Source organism: Kogia breviceps, chromosome 19 (genome assembly GCF_026419965.1).
Source record: "Kogia breviceps isolate mKogBre1 chromosome 19, mKogBre1 haplotype 1, whole genome shotgun sequence".
In the NCBI taxonomy this organism is placed as follows: domain Eukaryota; kingdom Metazoa; phylum Chordata; class Mammalia; order Artiodactyla; family Physeteridae; genus Kogia; species Kogia breviceps.
Genome location: NC_081328.1, coordinates 44238217 through 44261336, shown reverse-complemented (window position 1 = coordinate 44261336; position 23120 = coordinate 44238217). Strand labels below are relative to the sequence as shown.

General features: G+C 38.6%; 1 protein-coding gene across 6 annotated transcripts in view; it reads right to left on the bottom strand.

The window, feature by feature from the left end:
• Positions 1-23120, bottom strand: part of CEP95 (centrosomal protein 95) — a 56998-nt gene that overhangs the window by 6473 nt on the left and 27405 nt on the right. For all 6 annotated transcript variants that reach the window (XM_059047029.2, XM_067022221.1, XM_067022220.1 and 3 more), the window contains 2 exons: positions 1722-1861; positions 859-948 (listed from right to left, as the gene is read on the bottom strand). In XM_059047029.2, the coding sequence (XP_058903012.1) occupies positions 859-948; positions 1722-1861 (230 nt within the window). The remainder of the gene's footprint in view (positions 1-858; positions 949-1721; positions 1862-23120) is intronic.

The following is a 23120-nucleotide window of genomic DNA, read 5'->3' as shown; positions in this document are numbered from 1 at the left end:
GGAAGATCCCACATGCCGCAGAGCAACTAAGCCCGTGCGCCACAATTACTGAAGCCCATGCACCTACAGCCTGTGCTCCACAACGAGAGAAGTCTCACATCAAAACGAAGACCCAACACAGCCAAAAGTAAATAAATTAATTTAAAAAAATTTTCTACAGTCTGGTTATTTACCTACTCTAAGTTAAATGCCTCTTTCGTTTCTGGCATCCTTTGGAACTTGAAAAAGCATTGAATCTTTTTCAAGTTTCATAGTTGCCATAGCCCCACACCCTAAATACAACTAACTACTAATGATGTTCTGATGTACTTGCTTCTTTTGACAACCTTTTCCATGTAGATTTAAAAAGTTCTTAAATGATATTTAGTTATAACCACACTGTATGCTATATTCTGTTTTATGAACATTTTAGCATAAGCATTTTCTCCAGGCTTTCATTTAGCTTCTGTAACTATTCTTTTAAAAGGCAACAAAAACTTATGCTTTGGGTGTCTTCCAACCAGGCACGGAGCAACTGGGATTTCCTGTCTTCTTTTACTCTCCCTCTTTAACATGTCAGCCTAGACTATCTTTTACAGCCTTGGTGAACTGATAAGCAATAGAAGCCCTTAAAAACTGATGGAAGTTTTAGGCAGGAGGGAAAAATACTAGTTTTGGGTACCATGTCTTGCCACATTTTAGCAGCTTGCCTATGAATAAAAGAAAATCCCACAACATTATGAAATGAAATTCTGCTCTTTTCTAAGGGGCTATTAATGATAAAGGCCCTGTTGATTTTTTTCCTTTTAAAAAGATCATCTCTGTACTTTCCACTGATCTGATCAAATGGCATGTATTACAGTAGAGACTTTTACCCACTGTTTCCTCCTCGTCATTTATTCCTAGAGGTCCAATATTCTCTTGAACTTTATTTCTTCTTAGTTCCTTTTCAAATGCTTCAGTTATTGCCTACAGGGGAAAAGGCCATATGATATTATAGTTATTAAAAACATACAAATGAAAATGAAGGAAAAAAATCAATCTAAGATTCTGCCATTCCATTCACTTTTTAAAAGTTCCTTTCAGGCTATATATATCATTAAATATACATTATTTAACAGATATGTAATTGGGACGTAAAACACAACTTTACATAACGTATTTCTTTTGTTCTCACAGTTTCTGTAATTATTTTGATACACACTTGAGTGGAAGTGACATGTTTGAGTTGAAGTTACATCTAAATTAGTTTGTTTTCACCATTATAAAACATACTGTGGCAAACAACTTAAGTGTTCTAAATTTATGCTACATTTCAAAATCCCTATTCCACAGTAGAAAGTCTTCCTTAGTAATCATACATTCTCCTGTTGAACCCTAACAGTTTGGGCATTTTCATCCTATCTGTAATTCAAATAGTCACGTTTAATCCACCTCAAATTCTCTTCATTTCTAAAGCTCTCTCTGAAAGTGCCTGTCTACACTGACATACTTTCTTAACCCACTAGAGTACTGATTAAGCTATATCTAATAAGGTTAGTTTTCTTAGAGTTTCATGAGTACAAGTTTTATGTTCCCTAATGGGGGATGTAAAAGCTATGTCACATAATTTTGTCATCCACTCAGCTCAAGAATATTAAATGCATTTTAAGCCTTTAGTCAACAGCATGTTCACTGTAGCATTTGGCTAAGGGTAAATGGTAATGCCTGCTGCCCAATGGCGGTCAAGCGATGGGATATACCTTTGCTTGAAACTGGCGGATATCTGGTTTTTTTGGCTTTTGCTGCCTTTTTCTCTCCATATGGAACTGTTTGTTTTTGTTAATTGGAGATGGAGAAAGTGAATGAGATCTGGAGGGTGGCTTTCTATGCATGGCAAGTCCTACAACACAAAAGAGACATGTACCATCAGTTTCTGACAGTCAGAAATGTTAAGTGGGCACCAAATAGTTGACTGTTACCAAATCCAGAGACTATGGATGTGCTAAATGTACTCTCTCCTATAACTAATTTCTATTTGTTTATGTTTAATCACACCAAGCAAACAGACTAATGCACATACTGTGTACTCAAAATGTCTCAAAGAAGTACTAAGGTTCTATATTCAATTTTGGGTTGAAAATGGAGCAACATGTGGAATGCCTGCTGCACACAAAGCCCTATTACTTAGTACTCGTGGTGGTGGAGGAGAAACAGCCATCTGAGCTGTATGTCTGCTATCCTTTTACCTATCTAGGTCCATGAGGAGGGGGCTGTAAGTACATATACACATCCTTATAAAGCAGAATGCTTATATGCAAAGGTTACTGTAGTTTAGCATTTTAAAGCAGTCCTGTTCTTCCCTACTTAGCAATCTAGCCCTCCTAATTCTATACTGCCTGAGATCTAACGAATTACTTCCCTCCACAAACCTTTTTATGTTCCATCATTTATAAATATGCTCAGGAATCTGTTAATTGTGAAGAGGGGGACTCCATGCCTTTTTGGAAAAGCAAATAATTCAATACAGCTCTAAGGTCAAGGAAATTTGTTTGATACCCTTCTAAATAAATTTTCCCAGGAAATTAAAATGTCACTGAGCTTTTATTTTTCTCTTCACTCTCTTTTAATTCAAATCTTTCAAATTAATTTAAAACTTAAAGATATTAAGTAAAACTGACTTGCACGATCTATTTTAAATGATGTTTTAATAACACTTTTACTATGTCCACAATGTATTCTTCTTTAGAAACTGAAGAGGCAATAAAAATAACATTTTAACATAATGCGTTTTTAAGATGGGATACAATGTACATGTCAGGGAAACATGTAGGTTACTGGATGAGGGTTCCTAGAGATTACCTGAGTCAAATTTAAGGGAAGAGAGATGATATAATCAAGAGAACGAAAAAGTACTCTTGGAGTAAACGAAACAAAACTGAAAAGTTACGGAAATTATGGATGAGAAATGGACTGCTTCTGGAGAAACAAGGGATGACCAAAGTCGATAAAAGTGAATGGAAAACATGCAAAATTTTAGTTAGTGGAAGACAGGATAATTATTTGAACAAGCAGTAGGAAACATCTGCAAGGATGTGGCAAACCAGAAACTGTCGTGCATTGCTGATATGAGTACAAACTGGTGCAATCACTTTGGAGGGGAATTTGGCAATGGTGAAAAAGTGTAAACTCCTCGGTCTAGCAATTCTAGAAGTAACAAGTAACACAATGCTATTAAAATATAAAGACAGTGATGAGATGGTCCAGTTCAAGATGGCAAAATAGAGGCTCCTGAACTCACCTCCTCCCATAGACACTGAAACCTACAATAAATGTGGAATAATTCCCTCTGAAAGGAATCCAGACGCTAGCTGAGTGACACATGAGAAAAAACCCACATCAAAAAGGGTTGTGGCACACCTTAATCTACTAGGAGCCATTAAGAATGAAGAAAATGGTTTGGACAAACACAAAGATTTGAGAGCCAACCAACAGCTAGGGATGGGCTGAATGATAAGAGTCATCTCCTATGCAAGACTACTCCTTTGAGACTGGGAGAGTAGCTGTTTTACCTAATGCACAGAAACCAACACAAAGTCAGGAAAATGAAGAAACAGAAGAATATGTTCCAAACAAAAGAACAAGATAAAACTCAAGAAACAGATCTTGATGAAATGGATAAAGGATTTACTTGATAAAGAGTTCAAAATAATGGTCATAAAGATGCTCACTGAGGTCAGGAGAACAATGAGAATTTCAACAAAGTGAGAATTTTAACGAAGAGAAAATATAAGAAAGTACCAAACATAAAAAAAATATTTTTTAAATAAAAAAAAATTTACGTACCAAACAAATCACAGAGCTAAAGAATACAATAATGGAGGTGGAGGGTCCGCCTGCCAATGCAGGGGACACGGGTTTGAGACCAGGTCCCGGAGGATCCCACGTGCCAGGAGCAGCTAGGCCTGTGCACCACAGTGGCTGAGGCTGTGCTCTGGAGCCCGCATGCCACAACTACTGAAGCCTGTGCTCTGCAGTGGGAGAAGCCACTGCAGTGAGAAGCCCACGCACCACAATGAAGCATAGCCCTTGCCCACCACAACTAGAGAAAACCTGCACGCAGCAACAAAGATCCAACACAGCCAAAAATAAATAAATAAATATTTTAAAAAAAGAATACAATAATGGAGTTCAACAGCAGACTAGGTGAAGCGAGAGAAAGCATCAGCCAACTTAGGGCAATGGAATTCATCCAAACAGAAGAGCAAAAGAAAAAACAATGAGAAAAAGTGAAGATGACTTAAAGGACTCCATCAAGTGGACCAATATTCACATTATAGGGATCCCAGAAGGAGAAGGGAGAAAGTGGCAGAAGGCTTATACAAAGAAATAACTGAATACTCCCCTAATCTGGGGAAAAAAACAAGACATTCAGATCCAAGAAGCCCAGAAACTTTATAAAAAGATAACTCGAAAGAGACCCACACTGAGACATATAATAAACTGTCAAATTTAATTTGAGAGACTCTTAAAAGCAGTAAAAGAAAAGCAACTTGTTACGTACAAGGAAACCCCTATAAGACTATCAGTAGATTTTTCATCAGAAACTTTGCAGGCCAGGAGAGAACAGCAAAAAAATATATTCAAACTGCTGAAAGAACAACTGCAACCAAAAATACTCTACCCAGCAAAGCTGTCCTTCAGAATTGAAGGAGAGATAAAGAGCTTTTCAGACAAGCAAAAGCTGAATGAATGAGTTCATCAACATTAGTACAGCCTTACAAAAAATTTTAAAGGGACATTTTTTTTTTTTTTGGCTGCACTGCACCATGCAGCTTGTGGGTTCTCAGTTCCCCAAGCAGGGATTGAACCCAGGCCACAGCAGTGAAAGTCTGGAATCCTAAACACCAGGCCACTCCGTTAAAGGGACTTTTTCAAGCTGCAATAATAGGGTGCTAATTAGTAATAAGAAAACATATAGAAAAGTATAAATCTCATTGGTAAAGGTAAATATTTAAATTCAGAATAATGTTATAATGGTGGTAAGTGATATACCACATCTAGTATGAAGACTGACAAACAAAAATAGTAAAAATAACTAACTACAATAATTTGTTAATGTATACACAAGGGAAAAAAATGTAAAATGTGGCATCAAAAACATAAAATGAAGAGAAAGGGAAAGTAAAAATGTAGAACTTTAATATGTGTTTCAACTTATACCTTAAAATATGCTGTTATAAATATGTTTTATATAAGCCTTATGGTAACCACAAAGCAGAAACTTAAATACACAAAACATAAAGAGAAAGAAATCTAAGCTACTATTAGGGAAAATCCTCAAGTCACAAAGGAAAACAGCAAGAAAAGAAGAAAGGAACAAAGGAATTACAAAGCAGCCAGAAAACAATTAACAAAATGACATTTAGACCATATCAATCAGTAAATAATTACTTGAAATATAAATGGACTAAATTCTCCAATCAAAACACACTGAGTAGCTGAATGGATTAAAAATAAAAAAAGACCCAACTATGCTGCTTACAAGAGACTCCATCTTTAAGGACACACACAGACTAACAGTGAAGGGGTGGGAAAAGATATTCCATACAAATGGAAACCTAAAGAAAGCTGGTGCAGTAGCTATACTTCTAACAGACAAAATAGACTTTAAGACAAAAACTATAATGAGAGACAAATAAGATCATTATACAATAATAAAAGGGTCAATTCAAAAAGAGAATATAATTTTATGTAAGTTTTTTGCACCTAACATAGGAATATCTAAATATATAAAGCAAATATTAACAGACCTAAAGGGAGAAATAATAGTACAAAAATAGTAGGGGACTTTGATTCCCCACTTTCAGCAGTGGATAGATCACCCAGACAGATCAATACAGAAATACTGGACTTAAATTACATGTTAGTCCAGATAACTTAACAGACATTTACAGAAAACTCTTATGCCAAAGCAGCAGAATACACATTCTTCTCCAATGCACATGAAACATTCTCTGGCATAGATCATATGTTAGGCCACAAAACAAGTCTTTGAAAATTCTAAATGACTGAAATCTTATCAAGCATCTTTTCTGACCATGATAGTATGAAACTAGAAATCAATTACAAGAAGAAAATGGGAAATTCACAAATACATGGAGATTAAGCAATATCATACTAGCCAACCAGTGGGTCAAAGAAATCAAGAGAAATTTTAAAAATCTTAAGAAAAATGAAAATGGAAATACAATATACCAAAACTTATGGGATGCAGCAAAAACAGTTGTAAGAGGAAGTTCACAGCAAGAAATGCCTACATTAAAAAACAAAAATATGACACCTAAAGTCAAGCACCAAAATAAACAGGTGGAACTATATCAAAGTAAAATGCTTCTGCACCACAAAAGAAACGATCAAAGAAATGAAAAAAACCACCTACAGAATGGAAAAAAAATTTGCAAATCAGGTATCTGATAAGGGATTACTATACAAAATATATAAAGAATACTTACAACTCAATAGCAAAAAACCAAATAATTCAATTAAAAAATGCATAAAGGACCCGAAGAGTCATTTTTCCAAAGAAGATATATAAATGGCCAACATGTACATGACAAGGTGCTCAACAGCACTAATCATTAGGGAAATGTAAATTAAAACTACAATGAGATGTCATTTCACGCCTGTTAGAATGGCTATCAAAAAGAAGTAACAAGTGTTGGCAAGGATGTGGAGTAAAGGAAACCACTGTGCACTGCTGGTGGGATTATAAATTGGTACAGCCATTATGGAAAACAATATGGAAGGTCCTCAAATAATTGAAAACAGAATTACCATATGATCCATCAATTTAATCTCTGGGAATATATACAAGGGAAACAAAAACACTATGTCAAAGAGATATCTGTTTCCCCATGTTCAAAGCAGCGTTATTTACAATAACCAAGATATGGAACAACAGTAAGTGTCCACTGACAGATGAATGGATAAAGATGATGTGGTATATACATACAATGAAATGTTATTCAGTCATAAGAAAGAAGAAAATTCCACCATTTGTGACAACATGGATGGACCTTGATTCCATTTTGCTAAGTAAAATAAGTCAGACAGAAAGACAAATACTGTACGAAATCACGTGTATGTGTAACTGAAAAAAAAAAGAAACCAAGTCACTTAAATGTGGAAATCTTAAAAGAAAAAAAAGCCAAACATATAAAAAGAGATCAGATTTGTGGTTATTTGTGGTTACTAGAGGCAGGAGGTAAAGGGTGGGGGAACTGGTCACAAGGTACAAACTTCCAGTTGTAAAATAAGTACTAGGGATGTAACGCACAGCATGATGACTATCGTTAACCCTGCTGTGATGGTGTATTTGAAAGTTAAGAGAGTAGATACTAAGAGTTCTCACCACAAGTGAAATATTTTTTCTTTTGTATCTACGTAAGATATGCATGTTCTACCACAGGAGTGAAAGTTCTCAACCCCATGACAGGCTCCCAAGCCTGGGGGTCTGGCAACGGGAGGAGGAGCTCTCAGAGAATCTGGCTTTGAAGGCCAGTGGGGTTTGATCACAGGAATCCCACAGGACTGGGGAAAACAGAAACTCCACCCTCACACAAGATCTTGCACACACCAGGACCCAAGGAAAAAAGCAGTGATCTCATAAGAGACCGGGCCAGACCTATCTGCTGGTATTGGAGGGTCTCCTGTGGGGGGGGGGGGGAGGGCTGTGGTTCACGTCAGGGACAAAGACACAGGTGGCGGTATTTCTGGGAAGTACTCATCTACTCATCAGCATGAGCCCTCCTGGAGGCTGCCATTTTCTTACCAGGACCTGGCCCTACCCAACAGCCTGTGAGCTGGCTGTGTGCTGGGATGTCTCAGGCCAAACAGCCCACAGGGCAGGAACACAGCCCCACCCACCAGAAGGCAGGCTGCTTAGAGTCTTCCAGAGCACAGAGCTCCCGCTTAACACACCCCTTGATACAGCCCAGCCCACCAGAGGGACAAGACCCAGCTCCACCCACCAGTGGGCAGGAACCAGTCCCTCCCACCAGGAAGCCTGCACAAGCCTCTCAGACAGCCTCATCCACCAGGGGGGCAGACAGCAGAAGCAAGAAGAGCCTCTGCCCTGCAGCCTGTGGAATGGAAACCTCAATCACAGAAAGTTAAACAAAATGAGACAGCAGAGGAATATGTCCCAGATAAAGGAACAAGATAAAACCCAAGAAGAACAACTATGTGAAGTGGAGATAGGCAATCTATGCAAAAAAGAATTCACAGTGATGATAGTAAAGATGATCTAAGATCTCAGAAAAAGAATGGAAACACAGATCGCGAAGATACAAAAAATGTTTAACAAAGACCTAGAACAACTAAAGAACAGAGATGAATACAATACAATAACTGAAATGAAAAATACACTAGAAAGAATCGATTGCAGAATAAATGAGGCAGAAGAATGAATAAGTGAGCTGGAAGACAGAATGGTGGAAATCACTGCCAAGGAACAGAATAAAGAAAAAAGAATGAAAAGAGATGAGGACAGTCTAAGATACATCTGGGGCATTAAACGCACCAACATTCACATTCTAGGGGTCCCAGAAGGAGAAGAGAGAGGGAAAGGACCTGAGAAAATACTGGAAGAGATAACAGATGAAAACTTCCCTAACACGGGAAAGGAAACAGTCACCCAAGTCCAGGAAGCGCAGAGAGTCCCAGGCAGGATAAACCCAAGGAGGAACACGATGAGACACAGAGTAATCAAACTGACAAAAATTAAAGACAAAGAAAAAATACTAAAAGCAACAAATAACATACAAGGGAACTCACATAAGGTCATCAGGTGATCTCTCAGCAGAAACTCTGCAGGCCACAAGGGAGTGGCATGATATATTTAAAGTGATGGGGAAGGAGTCAAGATGATGGTGTGGGAAGACGTGGAATTAGCATCTCCCCACAACTAGGGCACCTGCTGGCCACTGGTGAGAGACTCTGACCCCCAAGGAGACAGCAGGAACCCCAGAGTGAACCAGTAGGACATAGGGGAACTGGGGGGGGAGGAGAAGTGAAGGCCAAGATTGGTGCCCCTGAGGCCAGGGAGATCAGGAGAGGCAGGTGGGAGGGACTCTCTGGGAAGAGCGGGAGAGGAGCGGAGGGTGATCACCTGGCCCACTCGGGCCGGGGAGCTTGCTGAGCTGCCAAGCTGGTTCCCCCTGCTCCAAAGCCCCATCCAGGCTGCGTGGGTCCTGGGGGCATAGGAGGGAGGCCAGGGAGATCAGGAGTGACAGGCGGGAGGGGTCATCCAGGAGGAGTGGGAGAGGAGCAGAGGGCGACTGCCTTGCCAACTGGGGCCCGGGGAGCCTGCTAAGCTCCCAGGCTGGTCCCCTGCGATCCAAAGCCCCCTCCTCCAGGCCATGTGGGTCCTTGGGGGCAGAGGAAGGAGGCCAGGGAGATCAGGAGAGGCAGGTTGGAGGGGACCTCCAGGAGGAGCAGGAGAGGAGCAGAGGGCAACTGCCCCGCCCACTAGGGCAGAGGGAGCCTACTGAGCTCCCAGGCCAGTCTCCTGCCCTCCAAGGCCCCCCCTTACCCCACCCCCAGCTGCACTGGTCCTGGGGGCATAGGAGGGAGGCCCAGGAGATCAGGAGAGGAAGGTGGGAGGGGCCCTCCCAGGCCCCAGACCAGAGGAGCAGAAGAGGAGAGGAGGGCGTTTGCCCTGCCCACTTGAGCTCAGGAAGCCTGCTGGGCTCCCAGGTGAGGTCCCCTCCCCTCTAAGACCAAGGGTGGGAGGCACGCCTGGGCCCCTTCTGTTCCTTGAGCCTAAGCCCCACCCCCCACAGCCCCCAGGGCCTTTTCCAGCCCTGTGGGTCCTGAGCATTGGCCCCGCCCACCACACAAATCTCACCCTTGCTTAGGCCCCCCTCTCCACAGCCAAGGGCTCCCCCACCCCGCCCTTTTTTTTTCTTTTCCCACCTCCTCTTTTTTACAATTGTTGTACTGATGTACTTTACGGTTGTTGATTCACCTATATTTTTATTTTTACACTCTTTCTAATGTATGTTAGTTTCCTAATCTAATTTTATTTCTTACATTGTTATTGTTCTATTTTTTATTTATCTTTGCTGCCCCACGCAGCTTGCAGGATCTTGATTCATGAGCTCTGCAGTTGGAGCTCCAAGTCCGAACCACTGGACTAATAGAGAACCTCAGACCCTAGGGAATATTTATTGGAGTGAGGTCTCACAGAGTTCCTCATCTCAACACCAAGACCCAGCTCTACCCAACAGCCTACAAACTCCAATGTTGGAAGCCTCAGGCCAAACAACCAGTAAAACAGGAACACAATCCCACTCATTAAAAAACAAAAAAAGAAACAGCAAAAAAATGTCACAGATGAAGGAACAAGGTAAAAACCTACAAAACCAAATAAATGTAGAGGAAATAGGCAATCTACCTGAAAAAGAATTCAGAGCAATGATAGTGAAGATGATCCAGAATCTCAGAAACAGAATAGAAGCATGGATTGAGAAAATACAGGAAATGTTTAACAAAGATCTAGAAGAACTAAAGAACAAACAGAGATGAACAATGCAATAACAAATGAAAAATATACTAGAAAGAATAACAGAATAACGGAGGAAGAATGAATAAGTGAGCTGGAAGACAAAATGGTGGAAATGACTGCTGAAGAGCAGAATAAAGAAAAAAGAATGAGGGCTTCCCTGGTGACGCAGTGGTTAAGAATCTGCCTGCCAATGCAAGGGACACGGGTTCAAGCCCTGGCCCGAGAAGATTCCCCATGCCATGGAGCAACTAAGCCTGTGTGCCACAACTACTGAGCCTGAGCTCTAGAGCTCACAAGCCACAACTACTGAGCCCATGTGCCACAACTACTGAAGCCTGTGCGCCTAGAGCCCGTGCTCCACAACGAGATGTCACGACAATGAGAAGCCCTCGCACCGTAACAAAGAGTAGCCCCCGCTCACTGCAACTAGAGAAAGCCTGTGCACAGCAACGAAGACCCAACGCAGACTAAAATAAATAAATAAATAAATAAATGTATATTTTTTTTAAAAAAAAAGAATGAAAAAACTGACAATCTCAGAGACCTCTGGGACAATATTAAACACACCAACATTCGCATTATAGGGGCCCCAGAAGAAGAAGAGAAAAAGAAAGGGTCTGAGAAAATATTTGAAGAGATTATAGTGGAAAATTTCCCTAACATGGGAAAGGAAATAGTCACCCAAGTCCAGGAAGCACAGAGAGTCCCATACAGGATAAATCCTAGGAAAAACACACCAAGACACATATTAATCAAACTAACAAAAATTAAATTCAAAGAAAAAATATTAAAAGCAGCAAGGGAAAAACAAAAATAACATACAAAGGAATCCCCATAGGTTATCAGCTGATTTTTCAGTGGAAACTCTGCAGGCCAAAAGGGAATGGCAGAATATACTTAAAGTTATGAAAGAGAAAAACCTACAACCAGATTACTCTACCCAGCAAGGATCTCATTCAGATTCGATGGAGAAGTCAAAGGCTTTTCAGATAAACAAAAGCTAAGAGAATTCAGCACCACCAAACCAGCTTTAGAACAAATGCTAAAGAAAATTCTCTAAGCAGGAAACACAATAGAAGAAGACCCACAAAAACAAACCAAAAACAATTAAGAAAGTGGTAATATGAATATACATATTGAAAATAACCTTAAATGTAAATGGATTAAATGCCCCAACCAAAAGACACAGACTGGTTAAATGGATACAAAAACATGACCCATATATATGCTGTCTACAACAGAGCCACCTCAGACCTAGGGACACATACAGATTGAAAGTGAAGGGATGGAAAAAGATATTCCATGCCAATGGAAATCAAAAGAAAGCTATAGTAGCAATACTTGTATCAGATAAAATAGACTTTAAAATAAAGACTGTTACAAGAGATAAGGAGAGACACTATATAATGATCAAATGATCAATCCAAGAAGATGTAACAATTATAAATGTTTAGGCACCCAACACAGGAGCACCTCAATACATAAGGCAAAGGCTAACAACCATGAAAGGAGAAATTGACAGTAACACAATAATAGTACGGGACTTAAACACCCCACTTACACCAATGGACAGATCATCCAAACAGAAAATAAGTAAACACAAGCTTTAAATGACACAATAGACCAGACAGATCTAATTGATATTTACAGAACATTCCACCCAAAAGTGGAAGAATATACTTTCTTCTCAAGTGCATATGGAACATTCTCCAGGATAGATCACATCTTGGGTCACAAATCAAGCCTCGGAAAATTTAAAAAATTGAAATTGTATCAAGCATCTTTTCTGATCACAACACTATGAGACTGGAAATCAATTACAGGAAAAAAAAATTGTAAAAAACCCCAAATACATGGAGGCTAAACAGTGTACTACTAGATAACCAAGAGATCACTGAATAAATCAAAGAAGAAATTTAAAAATACATAGAAACAAATGACAACGAAAACATGACAACCCCAAACCTACGGGATACAGCAAAAGCAGTTCTAAGAGGGACATTTATAGCAATTCAATCTCACCTCAAGAAACAAGAAAAATCTCAAACAATCTAACCCTACACTTAAAACAACTACAGAAAGAAGAACAAAGAAAACCCAAAGTCAGTAAAAGGAAAGAAATCATAAAGATCAGAACAGAAATCAATGAAATAGAAACAAAGAAAACAATAGCAAAGATCAATAAAACTAAAAGCTGGTTCTTTGAGAAGATAAACAAAATTGATAAAGCCTTAGCCTCATCAAGAAAAAAAGGGAGAGGATGCAAATCAATAAAATTAGAAACGAAAAAGAAGAAATCACAACTGACATTGCAGAAATACAAATGATTGTAAGAGACTACTACAAACAACTATATGCCAATAAAATGGACAACCATGAAAAAATGGACAAATTCTTGGAAAGGTACAATTTTCCAGAACTGAATCAGGGAGAATTAGAAAATATAAACAGACCTATCACAAGTAATGAAACTGAAACCTTAATTAAAAGTCTTCCAACAAACAGAAGTCCAGGACCAGATGGCTTCACAGGAGAATTCTATCAAACGTTTAGAAAAGAGCTTATACCAATCCTTCTCAAACTCTTCGAAAAAATTGCAGAGGGAGGAACACTCCCATTCTATGAAGTCTCCATCACCCTGATACCAAAACCAGAAAAAGATACCACAAAAAAAGAAAATTACAGACCAATATCACTAATGAACACAGACACCAAAATCCTGAACAAAATATTAGCAAACAGAATCCAATAGCATTAAAAGGATCATACAGCATGATCAAGTGGGATTTACCCCAGGGATGCAAGGATTCTTTAATATATGCAAATCAATCAATGTGATATACCACATTAACAAATTAAGGAATACAACCATATGATCATCTCAGTAGATGCAGAAAAAGCTTTTGACAAAATTCAACACCCATTTACAATAAAAACTTTCCAGAAAATGGGCATAGAGGGAACCTACATAATAAAAGTCATATATGACAAACCTACAGCAAGCATCATACTCAATGGTGAAAAACTGAAAGCATTTCCACTAGGATCAGGAACAAGACAAGGATGCCCACTCTCACCACTCTTACTCAACATAGTTTTGGAAGTCCTAGCCACAGCAATCAGAAAAGAAAAAGAAATAAAAGGAATACAAATTAGAAAAGAAGTATAACTGTCACTATTTGCCGATGACATGATACTATATGTAGAAAATCCTAAAGATGCCATGAGAAAACTACTAGAACTAATCAATGAATTTGGTAAGGTTGCAGGATACAAAATTAATGCACAGAAATCTCTGGCATTCCTATATACCAACAGTGAAAAACCAGAAAGAGAAATTAAGGAAACAATCCCATTCACCACTGCAACAAAAAGAATAAAATACTTAAGAATAAACCTGCCTAAGGAGGCGAAAGACTTGTACTCAGAAAACAATAAAACACTGATGAAACAAACCAAAGATGACATAAACAGATGGAGAAATATATCATGTTCTTGGATTGGAAGAATCAATATTGTGAAAACGACTATACTGCCCAGAACAATCTATAGATTCAATGCAATCCCAATCAAACTATCAATGGCATTCTTCACAGAATTAGAACAAAAAAATCTTACAATTCATATGGAAACACAAAAGACTAAGCAATCTTGAGAAAGAAAAACGGAGATGGAGGAATTAGGCTCCCCAACTTCAAACTATACCACAAAGCTACAGTAAACAAGACAGTATGGTAATAGCACAAAAACAGAAATATAGATCAATGGTACAGGACAGAATGCCCAGAGATAAACTCACACACATATGGGCACCTGAAGTACGACAAAGGAGGCAAGACCGTACAATGGAGAAAAGACAAACACTTCAATAAGTGGTACTGGGAAAACTGGACAGCTATATGTAAAAGAATGGAATTAGAATACTACCTAACACCATACACAAAAATAAACTCCAAATGGATTAAAGACTTAAATGTAAGACCAGACACTATAAAACTTTTAGAGGAAAAGATAGGAAAAACACTGTGACATAAACCACAGCAAAATCTTTTTTGACCCACCTCCTAGAGTAATGGAAATAAAAACAAAAATAAAAAATGGTACTTAAACTTAAAAGCTTTTTAACATCAAGGAAACCATAAACAAGACAAAAAGACAACCCTCAGAATGGGAGAAAATATTTGCAAATCAAACAACAGACAAAGGATTAATCCCCAAAATATACAAACAGCCCATGGAACTCAATATCAAAAACATAAACAATCAAGTTAAAAAATGGGTGTTAAACCTAAATAGACATTTCACCAAGGAAGACATACAGATGGCCAAGAAGCACATGAAAACATGCTCAACATTACTCATTATTAGAGAAATGCAAATCAAAACTACAATGAGGTATCAATCACCTCATGCTGGTCAGAATGGCCATTATCAAAAAAGCTAGAAACAACGAATGCTGGAAAGGGTGTGGTGAAAAGGAAACCCTCCTACACTGTTGGTGGGAATGTAAATTGATACAGCCACTATGGAAAACAGTATGGAGGTTCCTTAAAAAACTAAAAACAGAACTACCATGTGACCCAGCAATCCCACTACTGGGCATATACCCTGAGAAAACCATAATTCAAAAAGAGATATGCATCACAATGTTCACTGCAGCACTATTTACAATAGCCAGGACACAGAACCAACCTAAATGTCCATTAACAGATGAATGGAGAAAGATGTGGCACATATATACAATGGAATATTACTCAGCCATAAAAAGAAACAAAATTGAGTTATTTGTAGTGAGGTGGATGGACCCAGAGTCCGTCATACAGAGTGAAGTAAGTCTGAAAGAGAAAAACAAATACCATATGCTAACGCATATATATGGAATCTTAAAAAAAAGGTACTGATGAACCTAGTTGCAGGGCAAGAATAGAGGTAGACATAGAGAATGGACCTGATGACATGTGGTGGGAGGGTGAAGCTGGGGCAAAGTGATAGTAGCATCGACGTATATACACTACCGAATGTAAAATAGTTGGCTGGTGGGAAGCAGCAGCATAGCACAGGAAGATCGGCTCGGTGCTTTGCAACCACCTAGAGGGGTGGGATAGGGAGGATGGGAGGGAGGCTCAAGAGGGAGGGGATATGGGGACATGTGTATGCATGTGGCTGATTCGCTTTGTTGTGCAACAGAAACTAACACGGTATTGTAAAGCGATTATAATCCAATAAAGATGTATTAAAATAAATAAATTAATAGTGATCAAAGGGAAGAACCTACAATCAAGAATACTTTAGCCAGTAAGGCTCTCATTCAGATTCAATGGAGAAATCAAAGCTTTACAGACAAGCAAAAGCTAAGAAAATTCAGGACCACCAGACCAGCTTTGCAACAAATGCTAAAGAACTTCTCTAGGCAGAAAAGAAAAGGCCACAACTAGAAACAAGAAGAATACAAATGGAAAAGCTCACCATTAGGCAAACATACAGTAAAGGTAGGAAATCATCTGCATGCAAATATCATATCAAAACCAGCAATTGTGAGAAGAGGAGAGCAAAAATCCAGGATATTGGAATTGCATTTGAAATTTAAAAACCAACTTAAAACAATCTTGTTTATATACAAACTGCTATATCAAAACCTCATGGTAGGGCTTCCCTGGTGGCGCAGTGGTTGAGAATCCGCCTGCCGATGCAGGGGACACGGGTTCGTGCCCTGGTCTGGGAAGATCCCACATGCCGCGGAGCAACTAAGCCCGTGAGCCATGGCCGCTAGGCCTGCGTGTCCGGAGCCTGTGCTCCGCAACGGGAGAGGCCACAACAGTGAGAGGCCCGCATACCGCAAAAAAAAAAAAAAAAAAAAAACCTCATGGTAACCACAAACTGAAAATCTACAAAAATACACACACAAAAAAGAAAATGGAATCCAAAGACAACACTAAAGTTAGGCATCAAATCACAAAAGAGAACAAAAGAGAAAGGGAAGAAAACAGACCTACAAAAGGAAATCCAAAACAATTAACAAAAGGGCAATAAGAACATACATATCAATAATTACCTTAAACATAAATGGATTAAGTGCTCCAACCAAAAGACACAGACTGGCTGAATGGATACAAAAACAAGACCCATATATATGCTGTCTACAAGAGACCCACTTCAGATCTACGGACACATACTGAATGAAAGTGAGTGGATGGAAAAAGGTTTTCCATGCAAATGGAAATCAAAAGAAAGCTGGAGTAGCAATACTCATACCAGAGAAAATAGACTTTAAAATTTTAAAGACTGCTGTAAGAGACAAAGGACACTACATAATGGTCAAGGGATCAATCCAAGAAAAAGATATAACAACTATAAATATATATGCACCCAACACAGGAGCACCTTAATATATAAGGTAAATAAATACAGCCATAAAAAGAGAAATCAACAGTAACACAATAATAGTAGGGGACTTTAACACCCCACTTTCATCAATAGATGGATTAACCAGATAGAAAATAAATAAGGACACACAGGCCTTAAATGACACATTAAACCAAATAGACTCGATATTTATAGAGCATTCCATTCAAAATCAACAGAATAGGGGTTTCCCTGGTGGCGCAGTGGTTGAGAGTCCACCTGCCGATGCAGGGGACATGGGTTCGTGCCCCAGTCCGGGAAGATCCCACATGCTGCAGAGCGGCTGGGCCTGTGAGCCATGGCCGCTGAGCCTGTGCGTCCGGAGCCTGTGCTCCACAACGGGAGAGGCCACAGCAGTGAGAGGCCCATATACCGCAAAAAAAAAAAAAAAAAAAAAAAAAATCAACAGAATATACATTCTTCTAAACTGCACATACAATATTCTCCAGGACTGATAACATGTTGGATCACAATGCAAGCCTTGGTAAATTTAAGAAAACTGAAACCATATCAAGCATCTTTTCCAACCACAATGCTGAGATTAGAAATCAACTACAAGAAAAAAACTGTAAAAAACACAAACACGTGGAGGCTAACAATATGCTACTAAACAACCAATGGATCACTGAAGAAATCAAAGAGGGAATCAAAAATACCTAGAGACAAATGAAAATGAAAGCATGATGATCCAAAATCTATGGGATGCAGCAAAACAGTTCTAAGTGGGAAGTTTATAGTGATACAATCTTACCTTAGGAAACAAGAAAAATCAGAAATAAACACCTAATCTTACACCTAAAGCAACTAGAGAAAGAAGAACAAACAAAACCAAAATTCAGTAGAAGGAAAGAAATCATAAAGATCAGAGAAGAAATAAATGAAATAGAAACAAAGAAAACAATAGAGATGATCAATGAAACTAAAATCTGGTTCTTTGAAAAGATAAACAAAATTGATAAAACCTTTAACCAGACTCATCAAGAAAAACAGGAAGGGGGCTCAAATAAGTAAAATTAGAAATGAAAAAGGAGAACTTAAAACAGACACCACAGGGCTTCCCTGGTGGCACAGTGGTTGAGAGTCCGCCTGCCGATGCAGGAGACACGGGTTCGTGCCCTGGTCCGGGAGGATCCCACATGCCGCGGAGCAGCTGGGCCCGTGAGCCATGGCCACTGGGCCTGCGCGTCCGGAGCCTGTGCTCAGCAACGGGAGAGGCCACAACAGTGAGAGGCCCGCATATGGCAAAAAAAAAAAAAAAAACAAAAACAAACAAAAAAAACCAGACACCACAGAAATACAATGGATCTTATGAGACTGCTACAAAGTAGATGCCAATAAAATGGACAACCTGGGGCTTCACTGGTGGCGCAGGGGTTGCGAGTCCGCCTGCCGATGCAGGGGACGCGGGTTCGTGCCCCGGTCCGGGAAGATCCCACATGCCGCGGAGCGGCTGGGCCTGTGGGCTGTGGCCGCTGAGCCTGCACGTCCGGAGCCTGTGCTCCACAGTGGGAGAGACCACAACAGTGAGAGGCCCTCATATCACAAAAAAAAATAAAAATAAAAAAAAAAAGGACAACCTGGAAGAAATGGACAAATTCTTAGAAAGGTAAAATCTCCCAAGACTGAAACAGGAAGAAATAGAAAATATGAACAGACCAATCACAAGTACTCAAATTGAAACTGTGATTTAAAAACTCCCAACCACGGCTTCCCTGGTGGCGCAGTGGTTGAGAGTCCGCCTGCCGATGCAGGGGACACAGGTTCGTGCCCTGGTCCGGGAAGATCCCACGTGCTGTGGAGCGGCTGGGCCCGTGAGCCATGGCCGCTGAGCCTGCACGTCCGGAGCCTGTGCTCCACAACGGGAGAGGCCACAACAGTGAGAGGCCCGCGTACAGAGAAAATAAATAAATAAATAAATAAAAATAAAAAAAAACTCCCAACCAACAAAAGTCGAGGACCAGATGGCTTCACAGGTGAATTCTATCAAACATTTAGAGAAGAGTTAACACCCATCCTTCTGAAACTATTCCAAAAAAATTGCAGAGGAAAGAACAGTCCCAAACTCATTCTATGAGGCCATGATCACTCTGATACCAAAACCAGACAAAGATACCACACAAAAAAGAAAATTACAGGCCAATATCACCGATGAACATAGACGCAAAACTCCTCAACAAAATACTAGCAATCTGAATCCAACAATACGTTAAAAGGATCATACAACATGATCAAGTGGAATTTTATCTCAGGGATGCAAGGATTTTTCAATAACTGCAAATCAGTCAGTGTGATATACCACATCAACAAATTGAAGAATAAAAATCCTATGATCATCTCAATTGATGCAGAAAAAGCTTCTGACAAAATTCAACAGCCATTTATGATAAAAAAAACTCTCCAGAAAGTGGGCAGAGAGGGAACATACCTCAACATAATAAAGGCCATATATGACAAATCTACAGCTAACATCATACTCAACAATGAAAAGGTGAAAGCATTTCCTCTAAGATCAGGAACAAGACAAGGATGTCCACTCTCACCACTTACACTCAACATAGTTTTGGAAGTCCTAGCCACAGCAATCAGAGAAGAAATATAAGGAATCCAAATTGGAAAAGAAGTAAAACTGTCACTGTTTGCAGATGACATGATACTGTACATAAAAATCCTAAAGATGTTACCAGAAAACTACTAGAGCTCATCAATGAATTCAGTAAAGTTGCAGGAAACAAAATTAATACACAGAAATCTGTTGCATTTCTGTATACTATCAAGATCAGAAAGAGAAATTAAGGAAACAATCTCCATTTACCATTGCATCAAAAAGAATAAAATACCTAGGAATAAATCTACCTAAGGAGGCAAAAGACCTGTAACTCAGAAAACCATAAGATGCTGATGAAGGAAACCAAAGATGACACAAACAGATGGAAAGATACACCATGTTCTTGGATTGGAAGAACTAATATTGTCAAAATGACTTACTAGCCAAGGCAATCTACAGATTCAATGCAATCCCTACCAAATTGACAATGGCATTTTTCACAGAACTAGAACCAAAAAAATCTTAAAATCTGTATGGAGACACAAAAGACCCTGGATAGCCAAAACAATCTTGAGAAAGAAAAATGGAGCTGGAGGAATCAGGCTCCCTGACTTCAGACTATACTATTGATACAAAGCTACAGTCATCACAACAGTATGGTACTGGCACAAAAACAGACATATAATAGCTCAATGGAACACGATAGAAAGCCCAGAAATAAACCCATGCACCTATGGTTAATTAATCTACAACAAAGGAGGCAACACTATACAATGGAGGAAAGACAGTCTCTTCAATAAATGGTGCTGGGAAAACTTGGACAGCTACATGTAAAAAAAAAAATGAAATTAGAACATTCTCTAACACCATACACAAAAATAAACTCAAAATAGATTAAAGACCTAAATGGACCAAATACTATCAATATAGAACTCTTATAAGAAAACTTAGGCAGAACACTCTGACATAAATCACAACAATATCTTTTTCAATCTGTCTCCTAGAGTAATGGAAATTAAAAATATAAATGAATGGGACCTAATTAAACTCAAAAGCTTTGCACAGCAAAGGAAACCATACACAAAACAAAAGCACAAACCACAGAATGTGAGAAAATATTTGCAAACAATGTGACCGACAAGGGATTAATCTCCAAAATTTACAAGCAGCTCATGCAGCTCAGTGTCAAAAAAACAAAAACAAAAAAAGAACCACCCAATCAAAAAATGGGCAGAAGACCTAAACAGACATTTCTCCAAAGAAGACATACAGATGGCCAAGAGACACATGAAAAGATACTCAACATCGCTAATTATTAGAGAAATGCAAATCAAAACTACAATGAAATATCAACGCACACCAGGCCATCATCAAAGTCTACAAACAATAAATGCTGGAGAGGGTGTGGAGAAAAGGGAACTCTCCTACACTGTTGGTGGGGAAGTAAATTGGTACATCCACTATGGAGAACAGTATGGAGGTTCCTTTAGAAACTAAAAACCATATGATCCAGCAATCCCACTCCTGGGAATATATCTGGAGAAAAACAAGAGTTTGAAAGGATACGTGCACTGCAATGTTCACTGCAGTGCTATTTACAATAGCCAAGACATGGAAGCAACCTAAATGTCCATCAACAGATGAATGGATAAAGATGTGGTACATATATACAATGGAGTATTACTCAGCCATTAGAAAGAATGAAATAATGCCATTTGCAGCAACATGGACGGACCTGGAGATTATCATGCTAAGTGAAGTCAGTCAGACAGAGAAAGACAAATAGCATATTCATGTCGCTTATATGTGAAATCTAAAAAAAAAAGATACAAATGAACTTATTTACAAAACAGAAACAGAGTCACAGACTTAGAGAACGAATTTATGGTTACCAGGGGGAAGGGTCGATGGGAGGGATAGATTGGGAGTTTGGGATTGACATGTACACAGTGCTTTATTTAAAATACATAACCAACAGGGACCTACTGTACAGCACAGGGAACTATAATCAATATTCTGTAATAACACAAAGAATCTGAAAAAGAATGGATATACGTATAACTGAATCACTTTGCTGTACACCTGAAACTAATGCAACATTGTTAATCAACTATACTCCAATATAAAATAAAAATTTTTTTAAAAAAAGTCAAGGACCAGATGGCATCACTAGTGAATTCTACCAAACATTTAAAGAATACCAATCCTTCTCAAACCTTTACAAAACACAGAAGGAATACTTCCAAACTCATTTTACAAGGCCAACATTACCCTAAAACCCAAACTAGACAAGACACCACAAAAAATCAGACCAATATCACTGATGAACATAGATGCAAATATCCTCAACAAAATATTAGCAAATGAATTCAACAGTACACTACAAGTATCATGCACCACGATCAAGTGGGATTTATTCCAGAAATGCAAGGATGGTTCAGCATTCACAAATCCGTCACTGTGTATACCACATTAACAAAAGATAAAAATCATATTATCATCTCAATAAGTAAAGAAAAAGCATTTAACAAAATTCAACATCCATTCATTTTAAAAACTTTCAACAAACTTAGTATAGAAGGAGTGTACCTCAACATAATAAATGCCATATATGACAAGTGCATAGCTAACATATTAAACAGTGAAAAGCTGAAAGTAGTTCCTCTAAGATCAGGAACAAGACAAGAATGCCTGCTTTTATTCAACATAGTACTACAAGTCCTAGACAGAGCAATTAGGCAAGATAAATAAATAAGACATCCAGATCAGAAATGAAGAAATATAACTCTTTACAGATGACATCATATTATATATAAAAAAACCCTAAAGAAGCCACCAAATCTGTTAGAACTAATAGAAGAATTTAGTAAAACTGCAGGTTACAAAATCAATATACAGTTGTTCCTTAAGGCACTGACTCCATGCAGCGAAAAATCTGAGTATAACTTTACAGATAGTGATCCGTATCCACAGTTCTGCATCCATGGATTCAACCAGCACTGACGATGTAGTAATATAGTACGTATTTATTGAAAAAAATCTATGTATAAGTGGACCTGCACAGTTCAAATCCACATTGTTCAAGGGTCAACTGTACAAAAATAGTTGTAATTCTATAAATTAATAACAAACTATCAGAGAAATTAGAGTTACTCAGTTTTCCTAGGTCTCTCCCATATATATGTTACTAAACTTTTGTTTTCTCCTCTTTAAAAAAATAAAAAGAGAGAAATTAAGGAAAAATCCCATTTCAATTGCTTCAAAGAGAATAATACACCTAGGAATAAATTTAACCAAGGAGGTGAAAGACCTGTACACTGAAAACTATAAGACACTGATGAAAGAAATTAAAGAAGACACAAATAAATGGAAAGATGATCTGTGTTCATGGATTGAAAGAATTAATACTGTTAAAATGTGCATACTCCTCAAAGAGATCTACAAACTCAATGCAAACCCTATGAAAATTCCAATAGTATTTTTCACAGAAACAGAACAATCATATAATTTGTTTGGAACCACAAACACCCCAAATAGCCAAAACAATCCTGAGAAAAAAGAACAAAGCTGGAGGCCATCATGCTTCCTGATTTCAAACTACATTACAAAGCTACAGTAATCAAAACAATATATTGGCAAAAAACA